The sequence below is a fragment of the Phyllobates terribilis genome, unplaced genomic scaffold (assembly GCF_046119375.1).
Source record: "Phyllobates terribilis strain yellow unplaced genomic scaffold, ASM4611937v1 Scaffold_5__5_contigs__length_657084704, whole genome shotgun sequence".
NCBI lineage: Eukaryota > Metazoa > Chordata > Amphibia > Anura > Dendrobatidae > Phyllobates > Phyllobates terribilis.
In genome coordinates this window covers 14,116,190-14,135,734 of record NW_027362765.1, presented here as the reverse complement: position 1 = coordinate 14,135,734, position 19,545 = coordinate 14,116,190, and the positions used below count along the sequence as shown (strand labels likewise).

The window sequence follows — 19,545 nt, the reverse complement described above, 5'->3', positions numbered from 1 at the left end:
TTTTTCTGTCAGTGCCTTGCAAAATAGGAAGTTTTCTCTAATGGCTTCACCATCCACAAAACGCACATTGGCCAACAACTGACAATGTCCACTGATATCCGTCGACTCATCAAGTTGCAAGGCAAATTTCTTACTGATGCGCACCTTTTCCAAAACAACTGTTTCAATGTCCGCAGACAAGTCATCAATCCGTCTGGCAATTGTGTTATCAGAGAGAGGCACTTTAGCTATCTCTTTAGCTGCTTCAGGACCAAGCATCTCATTTACAATAGCTTTACAAGCTGGTAGTATTAATGTTTCTGCCACAGTGTGGGACTTTTTTGATTTAGCTATGAGTTCAGCAACAAGGTAGCTAGCTTTGAGGGCTCTCTCATATACCTTTGTGCTTTTTCTCAAAAAAGTTGCCCCTTTCTCATTGTTTGTACGTAAGCGTACAAAATACTCCATCGGTTTATTTTGAACGGAAGGGTGTTTCGTTTGGAGATGGCGTTTAAGTTTGCTTGGCACCATAGCGCTATTGGAAAGCTTCTCACCACACACCAAGCACAGTGGTGTTGGTGCTGTCGCATCCCCAGTGGAAGTAAATCCAAATGAAAGATAGCTTTCACTGTATTGCCTTGAGCTCACCGTCTTGTGTTTTTTCTTTTGTCGAACTCTCATACTAGGGCCTTCATTTGGGTTAGAATTGTGTCCAGGGTCCTGTTCGGCATTTGCCTTTTACATTCTCAAATACTTCTCCATCACTGCTGAGATAGTGTGCGCAGCCACACACTAAAATAGAAGAGTATTACATTATCTGCCACACTTAAAGGACCTCTGCTAGGCATATTTCATTCCTGAGGGCTTAAAAAGCAGCTCTCGTGGTGACAAGAAGCTGATTTAAACCCCCCAAGAGTGAACTTCGCGAGAGCTGTATGTGTGTGATAATAACTTATATTACTACGGTCTGCATTTCCTGCTTGAATTGACACTAGTGACGTAGCACTCAGCTTTCTCTATAAGTAGAATAGAGCCGGCTGCCAAGTGCTACGCCACTAGAGTCAATTCAAGCAGGACATGACTGCTGAAGAACGGTACTAATATCATTTATTATTCCATACATACAACTCTCACGGAGTTCACTCTTGGGGGTTTTAAATCAGCTTCTTACCACCACAAGAGCTACTTTTTTAGCCCTCAAGAGTGAAATATGCCTGGCAGAGGTCCTTTCAATAAATTATTTATTTTAAAAAAGTGAAATAAAAAAGGATAACCCCCTCATAAATGCAGTCCCACGTATATGAGCACATGATTATCAGCATCATATACTGTGGTGATGTGCACTGTACAGCGCCACAGTATATGGTGCTGATTATTATGTGGCTCATATACTGCAATATAAAGGGGTACAATGAGAAGTACTATGGCCATGAGGCCAGAGTACAAGTGCCAGCTCATATACTCAGCATATGAGCTGGTACTTGTAGTACTCCAGCCTCATGAGTATAGTATTTCTCATTTTACATTTCTCATTGTTATATGCAGTATACTGCTGGAGTACTAAAAGTACCAGCTCATATGCTGAGTATTCTGCCAACAGTTCTTATACTCAGGCAAAAGCTCATATAGTCAGCATTATTGGCGGGCATTACCTTGGCGGCGGGCAAATGTGAGAGTCTCTCCGCTCTCAGGATGACGCGCCGGCCTCGGTGACGTCATTAAGTCGCGCGAGGTTCAAAGCTTGCGCATGTGTTATTGTACACGTCTCCTACATTGTAAGAAGGCGTAACTGCGCATCGAGCGCATTGCCGGGAAATAAAACACAGGGGGCACCATAGTTTGGGGAACTTTCCCCGCGGCACACCCGTGGTTGAAAATCACTGCTTTAATGAACACAGAAGTTCCTCCAGGCAAAAAAGATGAACGTGCTCAAGGACTGGCCAGCCCAGTCACCAGACATGAACATCATTGAGCATATTCGGGGTAGGATGAACGAGGAAGCTAGGAAGACAAAACCAAAGAATCTAGATGAACTCTGGGAGGCATGTAAGACTGCATTCTTTGCGAGGTGATTTGGCTCCACACTTCGAATGGTGAGCGGACTCAGTTGTGCATTTGTTGTATTCTTCAAAAAACTGTTTCTCCACTCATGGTTATTGGTTGGGTGAAGCCATTTATTGCCAAACTACTTTGTTTTCTCTTTTTAAATCTTAATGACAACCAAAAACATCCAAGTGACCCTGATCAAAAGTTCACATACCCTGATAATTTTGGCCTGATAACATGCACAGAATTTGACCCAAATGGGTTTGAATGGCTACTAAAGGTAACATCCTCACCTGTGACCTATTTGCTTGTAATCAGTGTGTGTGTATAAAAGCTGAGTGAGTTTCTGGGATCCAGAGAGACTATTGCATCTTTCATCCAGCCACTGATGTTTCTGGATTGTGAGTCATGGGGAAAGCAAAAGAATTGTCAACAAATCTACGGGAAAAGGTAGTTGAACTGTATAACACAGGAAAGAGATACAAAAAGATATCCAAGGAATTGATAATGCCAGACAGAAGCATTCAAGCTCTGAGTAACAAATGGAAAATCAGGGGCTCTGTAAAAACCAAACCACGGTCAGGTAGACCAACAAAAATTTCGGCCACAACTGCCAGAAAAATTGCTCGGGATGCAAAGAAAAACCCACAAATAACATCAGCTGAAATTCAAGACTCTCTGAAAACTAGCGGTGTGGCTGTTTCAAGATGCACAATAAGGAGGCACTTGAAGAAAAATGGGCTGCATGGTCGAGTCGCCAGAAGAAAGCCATTACTACACAAATGCCACAAAGTACGAGGGTCAGTCAATAAGTAATGCCTCCTATTTTTTTTCTCCTTAAATAAGGTAGTTATGTTAAATATTCGAATTTGGCACAATTCCTCAAACCTTCTCCAATCCACAGCAATTGCAACTTCCTGCACCAACAGGTGGCAGGACTGTATCCGTTTGCAAAATGTCTGACATCGATGTTCGTATTATACAACGTTCTGTGATTGAATTCTTGCATGCAGAAGGTGAAACGCCCATTCGAATTCATGAGAGCCTGAAAAATGTGTACGGTGATGCAACAGTGGATGTCAGTACTGTTAGACGATGGGTTCGTCGCTGTAACACAGCTGAAGGGCCATCACCGTTGGCTGACAAAATGCGGAGTGGCAGGCCAGTAACCGCAGTGACTCCAAGCAACATTCAGCGAGTCGATGACATAATTCGTGGTGACCGCCGGGTGACTGCAGATGAATTGTGCGGCATTATCTGCCTCAGTAAAGGCAGTGTGATCAAAATTATTGGACAACTGGGATACAGAAAAGTTTGTGCACTGTGGGTCCCAAGAATGCTTTTTACCATGCTGGAATACATGCCCTTGTTAAACGGTGGACCAAGACTGTGGAAATGGATGGAGATTATATTGAAAAGTGACAAATTAATCGTTAATGTTGTGGTTTTCAACCTATGTAATTGCATTTGAATTTCTTGCCAATTAAAAGGAGAAAAAAAATAGGAGGCATTACTTATTGACTGACCCTCGTATCTCACCTACAATATGCCAAACAGCACATAGACAAGCCTCCAAACTTCTGGAACAAGGTAATTTGGAGTGATGAGACCAAAATGTAACTTTTTGGCCACAACCATAAATGTTACATTTGGAGAGAGGTCAACAAGACCTATGGTTGAAAGGAACACCATTCCAACTGTAAAGCACGGAGGTGGATCGCTGATGTTTTGGGGATGTGTATTATCCCTGCCTGTCAGTGTAATACTAACAGCCTCGTACACATGAGATAAGTGTTGGCTGAACGGTCATTTGGCAGACGTCTATCTCTCCCGATTCCCCCATGTACACAAATATTCAAGCTTTCCTGTGGTCTGTATGAGACAGTCACCTCCAGACTCCTGTAGCAGAGGATTATCTACAGGAAGAACAATCACATTAGCCTCTGAAATTCAGGATGCCAGACCCTTCTCTGCCCTGACATCATCTGTTGGGAGGCCCCCAAATATATTATATAGTCGACCAAACCCCCGAAATCCGCGCTGTCATGCAACTTTAATCTAATGTGTATGGGGACATTAAAAGGTAACTTATTGGACCTTACATCTGGCCCGGCCTAATAGACTTTCGTACATTGCAGGCCCAGACATCATCGTTAGGCATTTAAATATCGTAGTAACTAGTCAGCCTCATACTATCAAGTACTTGGGGGAGAAGGGGCATTGAGCCGAACTGTCTTAGAACCTTCTTAGATGCCATGTTTGCTTTTGACAGCAGCAAGTGGTTAAACTGCCAGGGTTTGTATAGCAGCCGCACCTGTGCCATCCCTGCCATGTACATCTACTGTATATTCTGGTGCCCAAAAGAGTTAATTTCTCTTAAAACAAATGTTTAATGTTTTCAAAAATAATAAAATGTGTCTTAGGCTGTGTTCACACGATGCGTATTTCATGCGTTTCCGCGGCGTTTTTGCAGTTGCGTAAACGCCGCGGAAACGCATGAAAAACGCATGGTAGAAGGGCAGCAATGTTCCCCAATGGAAATCCGCATGTGCTGTGCCCATGATGCGGATTTTTCCGCAGCGTTAACGCTGCGGTCAAAAATCCGCAGCATGTCAATTAATTTTGCGGAAACGCGGCGATTTCGCCGCCATTGACTTGCATTAGAACGCGCCAATTCCGCAAGACTGCATCTGTACTTGCGTAATTGGTGCGTTCTAATGTGCGGATGGTACCCGGGTGTGGAGGAGAGGAGAGTCTCATCCACATCCAGGTACCATTAAAAAAGCTGTAAAAAGAAGAATAAAATAAAAAATAAATGTATTCTTACCTTCTGTCGGCCCGCGCACCGCTCCTTCTTGGTTCCCGGCACTTGCAGTGAGTTGTAGGACCTGCGGTGACGTCAGAGTCATGTGACGGGTCACGTGACGCTGACGTCGGCAGGTCTTTCAATTCAAAGTTGCCGGCAGCCGGGAGAACGGAGTGAGCGGGACAGCGCGGGCCATCGGAGGTAAGTATATACACTCTCTCTGGTCACACTATATAAATCCATGCTGTTTGCATGGATTTATATAGTGTGACCTAGTTATCAAGCACTTTCCAGGTGATGCTAACATCGCCTGGAAAGCGCTTGTCAATCTGCATGCGGAAACGCATGTGAATCTGCATGTGGATCCGCATGTATTCTGCAGGAAAAACGCATGCACAATCTGCATGCGTTTTTGCTGCCAGGGAGATGCAGAAATGATGCAGAAATTTTCTGCTTCATTTCTGCATCGTGTGCACATACCCTTATGCTTTTTTTCTTTTTGGAAGAATTGTGGTGCCAATTTTCTTTTGAAACATTTTAATTTCTGCTTTTTTTTTCTGGTGTTTTTCTTGTAAGGCCAGAAATAAACCCCATAAAACCTTGTACATGGAGACTTTGGTGTCAAATAATTTCTGTTTGTTGTGTTTGTGCAAACAAAAAAGCTTTTATAAATGCTTCAAACTTCTGTGTATGAATCAGACATGAGATCTAACGTGATAGAAGATTACAATCCGGGGAAGACGGGAAACATTCATATAGACGGCCAGAGGTGATGTAGTCCTTGACGGATTCCGGCCAAATATCTATAATATAACCGGGGATGCGTGTCTCTGTCTGAAGCCTCTATAGACTGCGCATGCGTGACGCGCAGTCTGGCTCCAGACAGAAGCAGGCATCCAGCCATTACAGGTAAAAGGAGTGTATGGCGCCGGCGATCGCGGTATGCGTAGACACTTAACGCATACCGCGATCTCCGGTGCCATAGTTACATACCTGACCGGGAGGAATGTTGCCGCAGTGCCTCTCTTCGCCGGACACTGAGGCAGGAGTGAGGTGTCGGATCGGCGCATGCACATAGTGCTATACGGCGCCATTTTACTGAAGACACATTTGCAGTGTGTCTTCAGCAAAATGGCGCCGGACAGCGTGGTATGGGCACGCGCGTACTCCGGTGCTGCACTTCTCCCCGGCCTCCGGCAGAACAGGATGCAGCAGCACTGGAGCACAGGGAAGAAAGGCGAGTATAAGTGTTTATTTTTTTGTATGTGTGTACAGCGTGAAAGGGATGAGGGGTGTCACGCATATCAGGATTGGGGACTGAGGGGTGCCACGCATACCAGGATTGGGGATGATGAGGGGTGCCACACATACCAGGATTGGGGGATGAGGGGTCCCACGCATACCAGGATTGGGGACTGAGGGGTCCCACGGATACCAGGATTGGGGACTGAGGGGTGCCACGCATACCAGGATTGGGGACTGAGGGGTGCCACGCATACCAGGATTGGGGACTGAGGGGTGCCACACATACCAGGATTGGGGGTGAGGGGTGCCATGCATACCAGGATTGGGGGTGAGGGGTGTCATGCTTACCAGGATGGAGATGAGGGGTGCAATGCATACCAGGATAGGATGGTGGGGACAGGATGGGGGCCGCACATACCAGCATGGGAGACCATATACCAATAAAAATGCTCGCCACCTGGGCGTAGAACGGGTTCAATAGCTCGTGTTTCTATAACCAAAGTAGAAGATGTCATCCTCATCATGAAGTAGTTATTTCTCATGTCACGTGTAATGAATATCTCCTGCAGTATTGCTAATGCCGATTCCAGTGTTGGTAAATGAGATGAGAATTAGCTTTATGGAAGATGAGTCTATGAGAAACGTATTCAGCTGCAGACTCCGAGGAAGAAACTGCTTGTTATCTGTGGCCTAAAATATATAGGTTTTATTAGTAGTTGTAAACAATAAAACTAAATACTGTAAAATAATATATCTCCTCATATGTTTCCCCTTTTTATCTCCAGTAATTGTATTATTATTACACAGGATTTTTATGATGTTACATCGGCTCATCATCTTCTCATTCAGGTCTCTACAATATCAGATCCTCTCAGTGAAGATCTTCTATATAAGAGAATTTTCCTGATTTACCCATCAAAGATGGATATGGACAGAGACAAGATGGCAGAGAGGATATTACACCTCACCCTAGAGATCCTCTTCCGTCTTACTGGAGAGGTGAGAGATTCTAGTGACGTCACATTACATCATTCTTATGGGGAGCGATATAAGCGAGTAATAAGAATTTATTTATTTATATCTATGGGAATACAGTAGCAAAGTAGTATAAGAGTAAAATCTAACTTTTAGTATATTCTGTTAAAAAATTACAACAAAACTATAAAAAAAAAAAGACCAGGATCAAAAAAAATACGCATGGTCCTAAAGGTCCAAAAATTAGTGCACACATGTGGTGAGTGAAGATTGGGGAACAAAACCACAGATATGCAAAGAACGAAACCGCCATAAAAAATTACCTAAATTGGTCAGATCCCACAATCAGTAATCACAGCAAAATGCATACAAATCATGAAGGGGGTACATACACCATCAACTATTTCTTTTAACCCTCAAGAGGATATGGATCATCATGGACAATTATAGGATGAGTGTATGCACATAGATAAGAAATACAAACAGAGTAACAATTAACACCCCTAGGGGATGGATATGTAATGACTAGTGTTGAGCATTCCGATACTAAAATATCGGGTATCGGCCGATATTCGCGGTATTGGAATTCCGATACTTAATTCCGATACTTTTACAATATCGAATACCGGAATCGGAAGTTCCCATAATGCCTGCGCTCTGCAGTGTCTCTGAAGTATGACAAGCTGGATGGCAGCTGTGATCCAGTCTGTCATCAGAATGCCATCCCAGCGTGGGAGAATTCTCCTGATCGTTTAAAAGCCGGCGGGCGGTAAAAAGCCGCCGGCTTTTAAACAATCACACAGCCCCATACTGCTTCCCCGCAGCCTCCCACCCCGATCCTCCGCTCCCCTCGCCACCTCCCATCCCGATCGTAAGTTAGGACCGGGCGGGGAGCGCAGCACCAAGGAGCGGGGAGCGAAGGACCCGGATGGGGAAGCCGGCAGTGAAAAGACTTCACCGCCGGCTTTCCCGTTCTGTGCTGCGCTTTCCCGCTGGTTATTTCAAATGAACAGCTGAGGTATCAGGTGATGCTGATCAGCTGTTCATTTGAAGTCGCCGCAGTGCCCTCAGAGGGTTCATGTGAGTTCATGCTTCACTGCATTGCATGAACTCACATGAACTTTCCCACGGCCGCACAGGTCAGCCTCACCTCCCAGACCATCAGCCCGTCATGATTGGTGTGCGCGGGGTGTCTGTGCGTGTGTCTGCGAGTGTGTGCGGGGTGTCTGTGCGATGTCTGCGGGTGTGTGCGGTGTCTGTGCGATGTGTGCGGTGTCTGTGCGATGTCTGCGGGTGTGCGCGGTGTCTGTGCGATGTCTGCGAGTGTGTGCGATGTCTGCGGGTGTGTGCGTGCAGGCAGACATAGGCCGATGTGACACCACTACTCCCATCGGCCTATGTCTGTCCCCCGTCCACTCGTGCCAGCAGGATCAGCTCGATGGGAGCAGTAGTTCCCATCAGCCTGATCCTGCTATATAAATTGCCCTACTGTGTCCCCAATAAATTTTAAATACATGTCATTGGTGGCCAGTGGTTACCTACAATAAATTAGTTTATACATTACCTGTCCCCGCCGATCGCCACCTAAAATAAAGTAAAATATAAAAAACTACACCTATACTCACCTAGACACCTAATTCCCCGAAGCCATCGATCTCCTGTAATAAAATATAAAATAATAAACCACAACCTTATCCTTACCCCTCCGTAGTAGTCCACGAGTGTCCCACGATGATCTCCAGTTTAGAGCAGCCACATAGAATGTGACCGCTCTGAACCGCTGCCGCCGCTAGAATGACAGCATAAGCGGGTTCGCCGGAGTTCAGGCAGCGCTGCTCCGGTTAGCTCCTTTACGGCCCTGCTGTATCGTGAGAAATTCCCACGGTACAGCAGTGCCGTAAAGGAGGTCTCCGGAGCTGCGCTGCCTGAATGCACTCCGGTGACCTCAGTCAGTGGCTCCCGCTGCCGGGAGCGGACGTGTTCCCGGCAGCGTGAGCTTACAGCAGCCATGCACAGCTGTCACCATCTCCAGATGTGACAGCTGTGCATGGGAGATCAGCGCAGGAACGTGGACAGGTAACTATTTTTTTTTAGTAAACTAAGAATTAAATAAAATGGTGTGTTTTATTTCAAATAAATTATTTTTTTCTGGGTGTAGTGTATGTTTTTTCTTTTTAACTCTTTGTAGGTTAGTAATGGGGGTGTCTTATAGACGCCCATCATTACTAACCTGGGCTTCATGGCAGCTGGCGCTGACATGAACCCCAGCACTATTACCCCCTGCCACCGCACCAGGGCAGCGTGGAAGAGCGAGGCTAAGTGCCAGAATTGGCGCATCCCATGGATGCGCCATTTCTGGGGCGGCTGACGGCTGGTGTTTCTAGCCTGGGAGGGGGCCAATATTCATGGCACCCTTCCTTGGCTATTAATATCAGCCCCCAGCTGTCTGCCTAGCCTTTGCTAGCTATTAAAATAGGGGGGACCCCACGTCATTTTTTTTGGGGGGTCACCCATTTTAATAGCTAGTAAAGGCTAGGTATTCAGCTGGGGGCTGATATTAGTAGTCTGGGAAGCTCCGTGGGTATTACCCACTTCCCAGGCTTCAAACATCTGCCCCAGCCGTCTGCTTAACCTCCGCTAGAGCCTAAAATTATGGGGGATCCCACGCCAATTTTTTTTTAAATAAATCTTTTATTTTAACACTAAATGACATTTGAGGAGTTAATAAAGATGCAGTCCCTAAATTATTATTTATTTTTTAATTAATTTTTCCCAAAAATGTTGACGTGGGCTTTGCCATATTTTTGTATGCCAGCCAGGTACAGCTTCCAGCTTCTATGAACACGCCATTTTCCGGGGTGGCTGCGAACTGCAATTTGCACAGGGGGGGGGGCAGAAAGCTTGGGCCTCCCTGCGCTGCAGATTCCATCCCCCATCTGCCTAGTTGTACCTGGCTGGACACACAAATAGGGAGAAGCCCCACGTATTTTTTTTTTTAATTATTTCATGAAATTCATGAAATAATAAAGAAAAAAAGGGCTTCCCTATATGGTTGTGTCCGGCCAGGTACAAATAGGCAGCTGGTGGTTGGGGGCAGCCCGTTCCTGCCTGCTGTACCTGGCTGGACCCAAATATAGTGCGAAGCCCCACGTCAATTTTTTTTTAATTATTTCAGGAAATTCATGAAATAATTTAAAAAAAATTGACGTGGGGCTTCGCCCTATATTTGTGTCCAGCCAAGTACAGCAGGCAGGAACGGGCTGCCCCCAACCACCAGCTGCCTATTTGTACCTGGTTGGACTCAACAATATAGGGAAGCCCTTTTTTTCTTAATTATTTCATGAATTTCATGAAATAATTAAAAAAAAAAATACTTGGGGCTTCGCCCTATTTTTGTGTCCAGCCAGGTACAACTAGGCAGCTGGGGGCTGGAATCTGCAGCGCGGGGAGGCCCAAGCTTTCTGGGCCCCCCCCCGCTGCAAATTGCAGTCCGCAGCCACCCCGGAAAATGGCGCGTTCATAGAAGCGCCATCTTCTGGCGCTGTACCCAACTCATCCAGGGCCGTGGTGCGGTGGCTCACTGGGTAATAAAGGGGTTAAGGCCAGCTTGGCATTATCAGCTGGCCCTAAGCCCGAAATTCATGAGAGGCACCGCTAGTTTAGTGATGCTTCACTGTTGTTTATGTATAATGTTATAAAAAGTCTTTTAATAAAAAATATCTGATTTAAAAAAAAAAAAAGACATGACCGCCATGAATTTCTAGTAAAGTATTTAAAAAAAACACAAACACCCAGAATAAAGTCCTTTAATTGAAATAAACACACAATTCTTTATTGTTCTAAATTAAACCATACTTACCATCACGCCTATTCCAGCTGAAGCCAACGATCTCCTGCAATAAAAGAAAAATAATAAAGCAACCTCATCCTTACCTTTCCATGGTTCCCAGGACCGGTCCAGCTCTACTACATCGAGATGACAGGCTGGACCGCAGCAGAACGCTACCATCCAGCCTGTCATCCCGCAGACACTGAGAAGCGCAGGCATGCTTGCGCTCCTCAGTGTCTCGCTGTGACGGCATAAAGATGAGCCGAGGTCATGTCCAATGAACTGGGCTCACCTCATGCACATCACTGACAGAGTGGGAGAATTCTCACGCTGAAGCGCTGAGTGCAGGAGAATTCTCCCACGCTGTCAGTGACGTGCATGAGGTGAGCTGAGATCATTGGACATGAACTCGGCTCATCTGGATGCCGTCACAGAGAGACACTGAGAAGCGCAAGCATGCCTGCGCTTCTCAGTGTCCGCGGGATGACGGGCTGGATGGCAGCGTTCTCCTGCGGTCCAGCCTGTCATCTCGATGTAGCAGAGCTGGAGCTGTCCTGGGAACCATGGAAAGGTAAGGATGATGTTGCTTTATTATTTTACTTTTATTGCAGGAGATCGTTGGCTTCAGCTGGAATGGGCGTGACGGTAAGTATGGTTTAATTTAGAACAATAAAGAATTGTGTGTTTATTTCAATTAAAGGACTTTATTCTGGGTGTTTGTGTTTTTTTTTTAACTTTGACTATAGGGTTAGTAATGGGGGTGTCTTATAGACGCCTCTCCATTACTAACCTGGGCTTGATGTCAGCTGGCATTATAAGCTGACATCAACCCCAGCCCTATTACCCCACTGCCACCGCTACAGGGCAGTGGGAAGAGCGAGGCTAAGTGCCAGAATTGGCGCATCCTATGGATGCGCCATTTCTGGGGCGGCTGACGGCTGGTGTTTCTAGCCAGGGAGGGGGCCAATATTCATGGCACCCTTCCTGGGCTATTAATATCAGCCCCCAGCTGTCTGCCTAGCCTTTGCTAGCTATTAAATTAGGGGGGACCCCACGTCATTTTTTTGGGGGGTTCCCCCATTTTAATAGCTAGTAAAGGCTAAGTATTCCGCTGGGGGCTGATATTAGTAGCCTGGGAAGCTCCGTGGGTATTACCCCCTTCCCAGGCTTCAAACATCTGCCCCAGCCGTCTGCTTAACCTCCGCTAGAGCCTAAAATTAAGGGGAACCCCACGCCAATTTTTTTTTAAATAAATCCTTTATTTTAACACTAAATGACAAGTAAAGTAATCAACACTGTCACTGTACTTCTTATATATGTGACTGACATGTTTCTATCTATCTAATCTATGTGTGATTCTCTATTCCTTCTATTCTAAATTGTCGGGTACCGATGCTGAATTGCCGGCCGGCTTTTTTAAAGAGACGGTGCATGAAAACACTAATATTTTTTTAAATAAATCCTTTACACTAAATGACAAGTACAGTAAGCAACACTGTCACTGTACTTCATAGATATGTGACTGACATGTTTCTATCTATCTAATCTATGTGTGAAGCTCTATTCTGTCTGTTATAAATTGTCTGGTACCGCTGCTGAATTGCCGGCCGGCTTTTTTAAAGAGACGGTGCATGAAAACACTATTATTTTTTTAAATAAATCCTTTACACTAAATGACAAGTACAGTAAGCAACACTGTCACTGTACTTCATATATATGTGACTGACATGTTTCTATCTATCTAATCTATGTGTGATACTCTATTCTTTCTGTTGTAAATTGTCGGGTACCGGTGTATGCCGCTGATGAATTGCCGGCTTTTCGCGTAATACATTCTACATTATTGTTAGTTGTTTTCCTTCATGTAGAATTAACCTACAAGGAAAGAAAGGGTTTATTTTCATTCCGATATTTGTGTCCCATTGACTTGCATTGGTTTCCGGTATCGGAATCGGCGATATCCGATACTTTTTGGGTATCGGCCCGATCCAATCCGATACAATATTTCCTGATATCGGAAGGTATCGCTCAACACTAGTAATGACACATATAGTACCAATGCTGAGATGTCAAAAAACTGCTCGCTAGATGTGCACATGCAAACATAAATAAACGTCAGTCTTTTTCCCCTCAGGGTAAAGATAAGTAGATGTGTCCTAATAAGGTGCTTTGTATCAGCTTGCTAAATAGATACATGCAGACAATAACATTAGCACAAATGAGATGAATAAATCAAACCCTTTTGGATGTCAAAGGCTCGTATAATACCAGTGCATATACTACACTGTTGCTGAAATAAAAAGAGTTGGTGTATGCTATGGTAATTATGTCCCAATAGTTTTAGCCCCAAGACAAAAGGAGCTGCTAAGGCAGTCAATCAATGCATACTTAGAGTGCTACTGCGACAAAAAAGGCACTATGACTATAGGGACTATGACTGTCATAATCAAATCAGAACAGTCTCACCCAGTCCTGCAGTGATGGATAGGCTTGATCCGTATTAGCAGGATGCCACCATCATACGTTTCACTGCGTAGTCGTGCTGTATAAGGGATTGGATATGAGTTACTCTCAACGCGTTTCCTCCCATTCAGATTCTTCAGGGGAAACTTTTTTAGGCTGGGGGGGTTACACCCAGACATCCAGCCCATAACCTCCCGTCTCCAGTCATCTCACCAGACTTAGAGCGCCATATCTTCCTTATTCTGGACCACCCCTTTTTGACCCAGCCACGCAAACCATGCAGCTGCGTCATTTCCAGTCACAGGACATAATATATCCTGCACTTAGAGCGCATCCACCAAATGGTGGAGTACATTCAGCCTTATCCGATCGTCACATCCGGTGACATAATCTCCACTTCCCGTTACCGGAACACACGTGCGTATTATTGGAACACATAGGGAGGCGTTTCCGTAGACAAGGCCGTCATGCCCCTTAAGAATTCCCCTGTGGGCATTGGTACTATATGTGTCATTACATATCCATCCCCTACGAGTGTTAATTTTTACTCTGTTTGTATTTCTTATCTATGTGCATACACTCATCCTATGATTGTCCATGATGATCCATATCCTCTTGGGGGTTATAAGAAATAGTTGATTGTGTATGTACGCCCTTGATGATTTTTATGCATTTCATTGTGATTACTAATTGTGGGATCTGACCAATTTAGGTAAGTTGTTTATGGCGGTTTCGTTCTTTGCATATCTGTGGTTTTGTTCCCCAATCTACACTCACCGCATGTGTGCACTAATTTTTGGACCTTTAGGACCATGCATACTTTTTTGATCCTTTTTTATAGTTTTGGTGTCATTTTTTAACGGAATATACTAAAAGTTATATTTTACTCTTATACCACTTTGCTACTCTATTTTGACTTTAGATAGTGGCCTTGATATACCCCAATTGCTTTATACATTATCTATGGGAATAACAGATGGACAGAATTGGAGAGGTGAGGACTCTGGAAATGTCTGTAGTGAGATTTATTACTGTGTCTCTCCATAACCAGGATTACACAGTAGTGAAGAGGACCTCTAGTGAGCGCTGTCAGGACCCTGTGTCTGAGGGATGGGGAAGACCACTGAGCCCAATCACGGGACCTCCACTTCACCCCCTGATACATGAGGACATCAATGACCAGAAGATCCTACAACTCACCTACAAGATGATTGAGCTGCTGACTGGAGAGGTGACACTGCTGGGACATTATACAGTAGCGCTATGAAAGGATCGTGGGATGACTGTATCATTGTATGTGTCAGGTTCCTATAAGATGTTGGGATGTCGCTATCTATATCTCGTTGGAGGAGTGGGAGTATTTAGAAGGACACAAAGATCTGTACAAAGACGTCATGATGGAGGTTCCCCAGCCTCTCACATCACCAGGTAATAGACAGGACTGAATACTCACTGCCTATAATTATCTGTATGTAAAGAATGAATTCAGTCCCTGTATGTGTTTCCTCCAGTTATATCCAGTAAGAGGACAACACCAGAGAGATGTCCCCGTCCTCTTCTTCCACAGGACTGTAAACAAGAAGATCCCAATGTTCCTCAGGATCATCAGGTAGATGGAGAGAAGGTGTCATGAGATCTCCCCTCTGATGTATAGACGGCTGTGAAGGTCTTGTGCTCAGTCTTGCTTTATCCACCAGTATTATAAGTTTTATACTTGTGTAATGAGAACGGTGGAGATGGCAGGATTAGAGCTGATCGTAGATGTGACTTCTCCTCTCTGTGACTACTTTTTGTTTCAGGGTGAAGATCTGACCCATATTAATATTACAGAGACATATGTGAGGGGTGATGAGCGGTGTAAAGAGGAGATTCCTACATATGACTACCCAGGTGAGTAGGAACCACAAAATGTATTCTCAGTCACCGGCTGTGGCTGCTTTATCGGTGGTGTAGGGTCTGCTTTATCACAATCGTCTGTCCACCATTTTGCCTCTAGACCACAACATTCTCCTCCACCCAAAACTTTTCAAATGACTTTGGGCATTGAAAGCCCTTTTCTATAGACCTTACAACCTGGACAATCCACCTACACTCTGGGATTTAAAGGCGCTGTCCGTTACCTGCCCAGATCTGTAATTTACAAAGCTAAATGATAGCGTACGTAGAATGTGCTGACAAGTGAGAAAATCACTTGAAGTAAAATATTATGATGGGCCTGTAAGAGAAAGCGGAGGGTTAATGATGCTGTTTGCTTCCTAGTTCCCTGATATCTTATTGGATGAATCTACCTTCTCTCCCTTCTGTGCTGCTGAATGTCCTCATATGGTCCCTACAAGAGCAGGTCCAGTCTTTCTGGCAAAACTTCACTTTTATGATCGACAACACTAAATGTGCAGTGAGGCCAAGTGTGAATTTCTGTACAATAACAGCAGAGTTTCCCTTTATCCTGACTTTTCAATTTCTTTTAAATTCAACTAACTTCAAACAGAATTGCGATAAACTACGTAAAATCATTACACTTGTGCCATGATATATCTCTAAGTTAAATTTAAGACCCCTCAGCTCTGCACTATTATAAAAAGTTCTCTTTGAATGTCTAATATTTCTTCTTGAAACTCATCTGACAGAAAATATTGTCCCTTACGATAGTTTAGATTCCCAAGACCCACCAAGCCCCATACTCCAATTACCCCAGAGAGGTTTCACCACTAGTTACTCATTTTTTACTCATGAAGACTGTTGTTTGATAATTTCAGTAGATGTGTTATTGTCTAAAGTCACAGTTTTTGACTACAGTAGTTATTCCCCAAAATACTCTGATTTAACCCCTTCCTGCAGCCAGTTTTGTGTTCCTAATCAGGCCCCATTTTTCAAATCTGACGTGTGTCACTTTATGTGGTGATAACTTTGGAATTCTTCACAAAGGATAATAGGAAACAAATGGACCTTACAAATTATTTTCCAACTTCTCTTGATTCCAACAATACTCAGTATACGGTTGTACACTACTGTCTGGGCACATTGCAGGGGTAAGAAGGGAAGGAGCGCCATTTGGCTATTTGAAAGCAGATCTTGCTGTAATAGTTTGCAGACACAATGTATTGGGGGCACTGTTCATGGTCACCTGGCAGCTCAAAAGATGACTACCACAAACAGGTTTGGCGCACTCTACTCCGTTTTCTAGATCCCAGGGATTGCTTTGCTCCTCACCCTTTAACCCCTCTACATGGATCTGGACTTAGACAGAGACCCCTATGCTTGGGACAAGGTGTTACCTGCAGTTCAGAAGCATGAGGGCAGAGAAAAATCAAAAGACACCAGAGTATTCTGTAAATGGGCCAGGGTCCTAACAGGAAACAACTACACAAGCCTGGAGCTGAGCACAGAGGACTGAACCAGAGGAGAACAAGGCTGTATCTGGCAGCTTCTGGTAATAGGCTTCCAGCTTTAGTAGGGTGTGGTGCTTTCCAGTTGGCTGAAGCAGGGAGCAGATTACTCCAGCTGGACAGCAGAGACAACCATACTGCCAGACTGGATGGTACTACTGGTCCCAGCAACCCTAATCTTAGTGGCTGGACAGAACCTGCACCACCCAGAACTTCTGATTCCTATGTCTCCTCCATTTACCTGTGCTGCCTGCAGAATGAATAAGGCAGTGTCACGCAAGGTATTGGAAAGACTTAGTGCAACACAAAGGGAAGAGGGAAAGGGACCCAGACTCTAGAGAAAGAGGGAAGTGGAGACCTCCTAGGTTGATCTAGTGTCACCCTTACTCCCCTAATGTCCCTGTATTGGCTCTTCACCAATCACCGCATGCGAACCTCACCCTGTCATTCCCTGTCGTTTGGCTCATGCTAAGGAAGGGATTAGATGAGCACTAGTCGATCTCCACTAAACACTATAAACAACAAGGGTGAACAAACAGGGGAAATTGCTTAGCTTTAGACGACTCCAGACAAATGCGCATACGTCCTCAAGCTCCAGAGAGGACAAAGTACTGCTCCAGCTAAGCCTTCACAAGTAGTAATGAATATTGCCGGCACCGCTCTCTAATACACAGCAGGTATTTATACACCTAGACCAGGGACTTAATTAGTCAGAGGAAGGAAGCTGCTGGGTTCTACAGACATCCTCTAAGAATATGTCTGTAATGCCAAACGTAGAGGTCTCCTGCAACCAACTGCAGGGCGATTGTCTGTCACTTCTGACACACCCGTGACAGTACCCCCTCCTCTACGAGTGGCCTCTGGACACTCAGGACCAGGTTTCTCAGGATAAAAGGTGTGGAATGAGCAAACCAACCTGGGAGCATTCACCTCTGATGCTGAAACCCACATCCTCTCCTCTGGACCATAGCCTTTCCAGTGCACCAAGTATTGTAGAGAACGACGTTGGAGACGAGAATCTACAATCCTCGAAATCTGGAACTCCAGATTACCATCAACCATTACTGGTGGCGGTGGTAGAGGTGAGGGCTCAAGAGGTTCCAAATACTTTTTGAACATACTTGTGGAACACGTTGTGGACCTTTAAGGGCCTGAGGGAGTTCAAGACGAAACGCTGCTGGGTTAATGACGGCGGTTATTTTATAGGTACCAATAAACCTAGGTCCCAGCTTCCAAGAAGGAACTTTCAATCTTATATTCCTGGTAGATAACCACACAGTCATTCACATTCAGGTCTGGACCTGGCAAGCGTTTTCTGTCAGCCATACTTTTATACCTGTCTCTCATGGTCTTAAAATTACACAGAATACCCTGCCATACCGAGGAGAGTGACGAAGCAAACCGTTGCTCCTCAGGAACTCCTGAAGCTCCTCCCCCTCTAAAGGTACCAAACTGTGGGTGATAACCGTATGCACCGAAGAACGGTGACCTGCCAGTGGATTCTTGACGATGATTATTATTGGCAAATTCTGCCAGCGGTAAGTAGGATGCCCAATCCTCCTAGTTTTCGGAGACAAAACACCTGAGGTATGGCTCCAAGTTCTGATTGACACGCTCAGTCTGACCATTTGACTGAGGGTAGAAGGCAGAGGAATAGGACAGCTGCACCCCCAGTCGAGAACAGAATGCCTTCCAGGCCTTGGAAACATACTGAGTCCCCCGATCTGACACCATCAGAGGAAACCCTGTGAAGCTTCACAATCTCATTTATGAACACCTGAGCAAGTGTCTTGGCATTTGGAAGTGCAGGTAATGCGACGAAGTGAACCATTTTACTGAACCTACCTACTACTAACAAAAGTACAATTTTGTCTGCAGAAACTGGTAGGTCAGTAATAAAATGAACAAGTGTGACCTTGGCCTACTAGGGATAGGTAGCGGAAGAAGAGTACCAGACGGACGGGTATGCGAAACCTTGGAACGCGGTCAAATACTACAAGCAGATACTTGTTCAATCACATCCCGATGCAACCCAAGCCACCAAAAATGACGAGTGAGGAGGTCTGTGGTTGCCTTACCACCTGGATGCCCAGCAAGCACAGAGTTATGATGTTCCTTGATTACTTTACGGCGCAAATTAGATGGTGCAAATAACTTTCCTGAAGGGCAGGAGGCAGGGGCGTCCCCCTGTGCCTCCAGCACCTCACCCTCCAGTTCAGGATAAAGTGCTGAAATGACTACCCCTTTCTGTAATATCGGGGCAGGGTTCTCATGGTCACCACCACCAGGGAAGCTCCTGGACAAAGCATCAGCCTTGACATTTTTGACCCCTGGATGAAAAGTGACAACAAAATTGAACCTAGTAAAAAACAGGGACCATCTGGCTTGCCTAGGGTTGAGACATTTAGCTGACTGGAGATATGACAGGTTCTTATGGTCAGTAATAACAGAAATAGGATGGACAGCCCCCTCCAACCAATGTCGCCATTCTTCGAATGCCAATTTGATCGACAAAAGTTCCCTATTAACCACGTCATAATTTCTTTCAGCCAAAGACAGTTTTTTTAGAAAAGAAGGCGCATTTACCAGGGGACGGACCCTGAGACAACACAGCCCCGACATCTGACACATCAACCTCCACAATATAAGGTTGGGAAACATTGGGTTGACAGAGTATAGGTGCAGAGGCAAAATAATTCTTTAAGGAAGAAAAATCCTGGAGGGAGGCATCCGACAATTTGGAAAATTTAGACCCCTTCTTAGTCATGTCAATAAGGGGTTTCACAATTACGGAGTACTTTTGGATGAATTTCCAG

General features: G+C 45.0%; 1 protein-coding gene across 2 annotated transcripts in view; it reads left to right on the top strand.

Moving 5' to 3' along the window:
* LOC141270496 (uncharacterized) overlaps nucleotides 1-19,545 on the top strand; it is a 462,326-nt gene that overhangs the window by 428,086 nt on the left and 14,695 nt on the right. For both annotated transcript variants that reach the window (XM_073680500.1, XM_073680501.1), the window contains exons 8-12: nucleotides 6,926-7,075; nucleotides 14,395-14,574; nucleotides 14,648-14,771; nucleotides 14,855-14,952; nucleotides 15,143-15,233. In XM_073680500.1, the coding sequence (XP_073536601.1) occupies nucleotides 6,926-7,075; nucleotides 14,395-14,574; nucleotides 14,648-14,771; nucleotides 14,855-14,952; nucleotides 15,143-15,233 (643 nt within the window). The remainder of the gene's footprint in view (nucleotides 1-6,925; nucleotides 7,076-14,394; nucleotides 14,575-14,647; nucleotides 14,772-14,854; nucleotides 14,953-15,142; nucleotides 15,234-19,545) is intronic.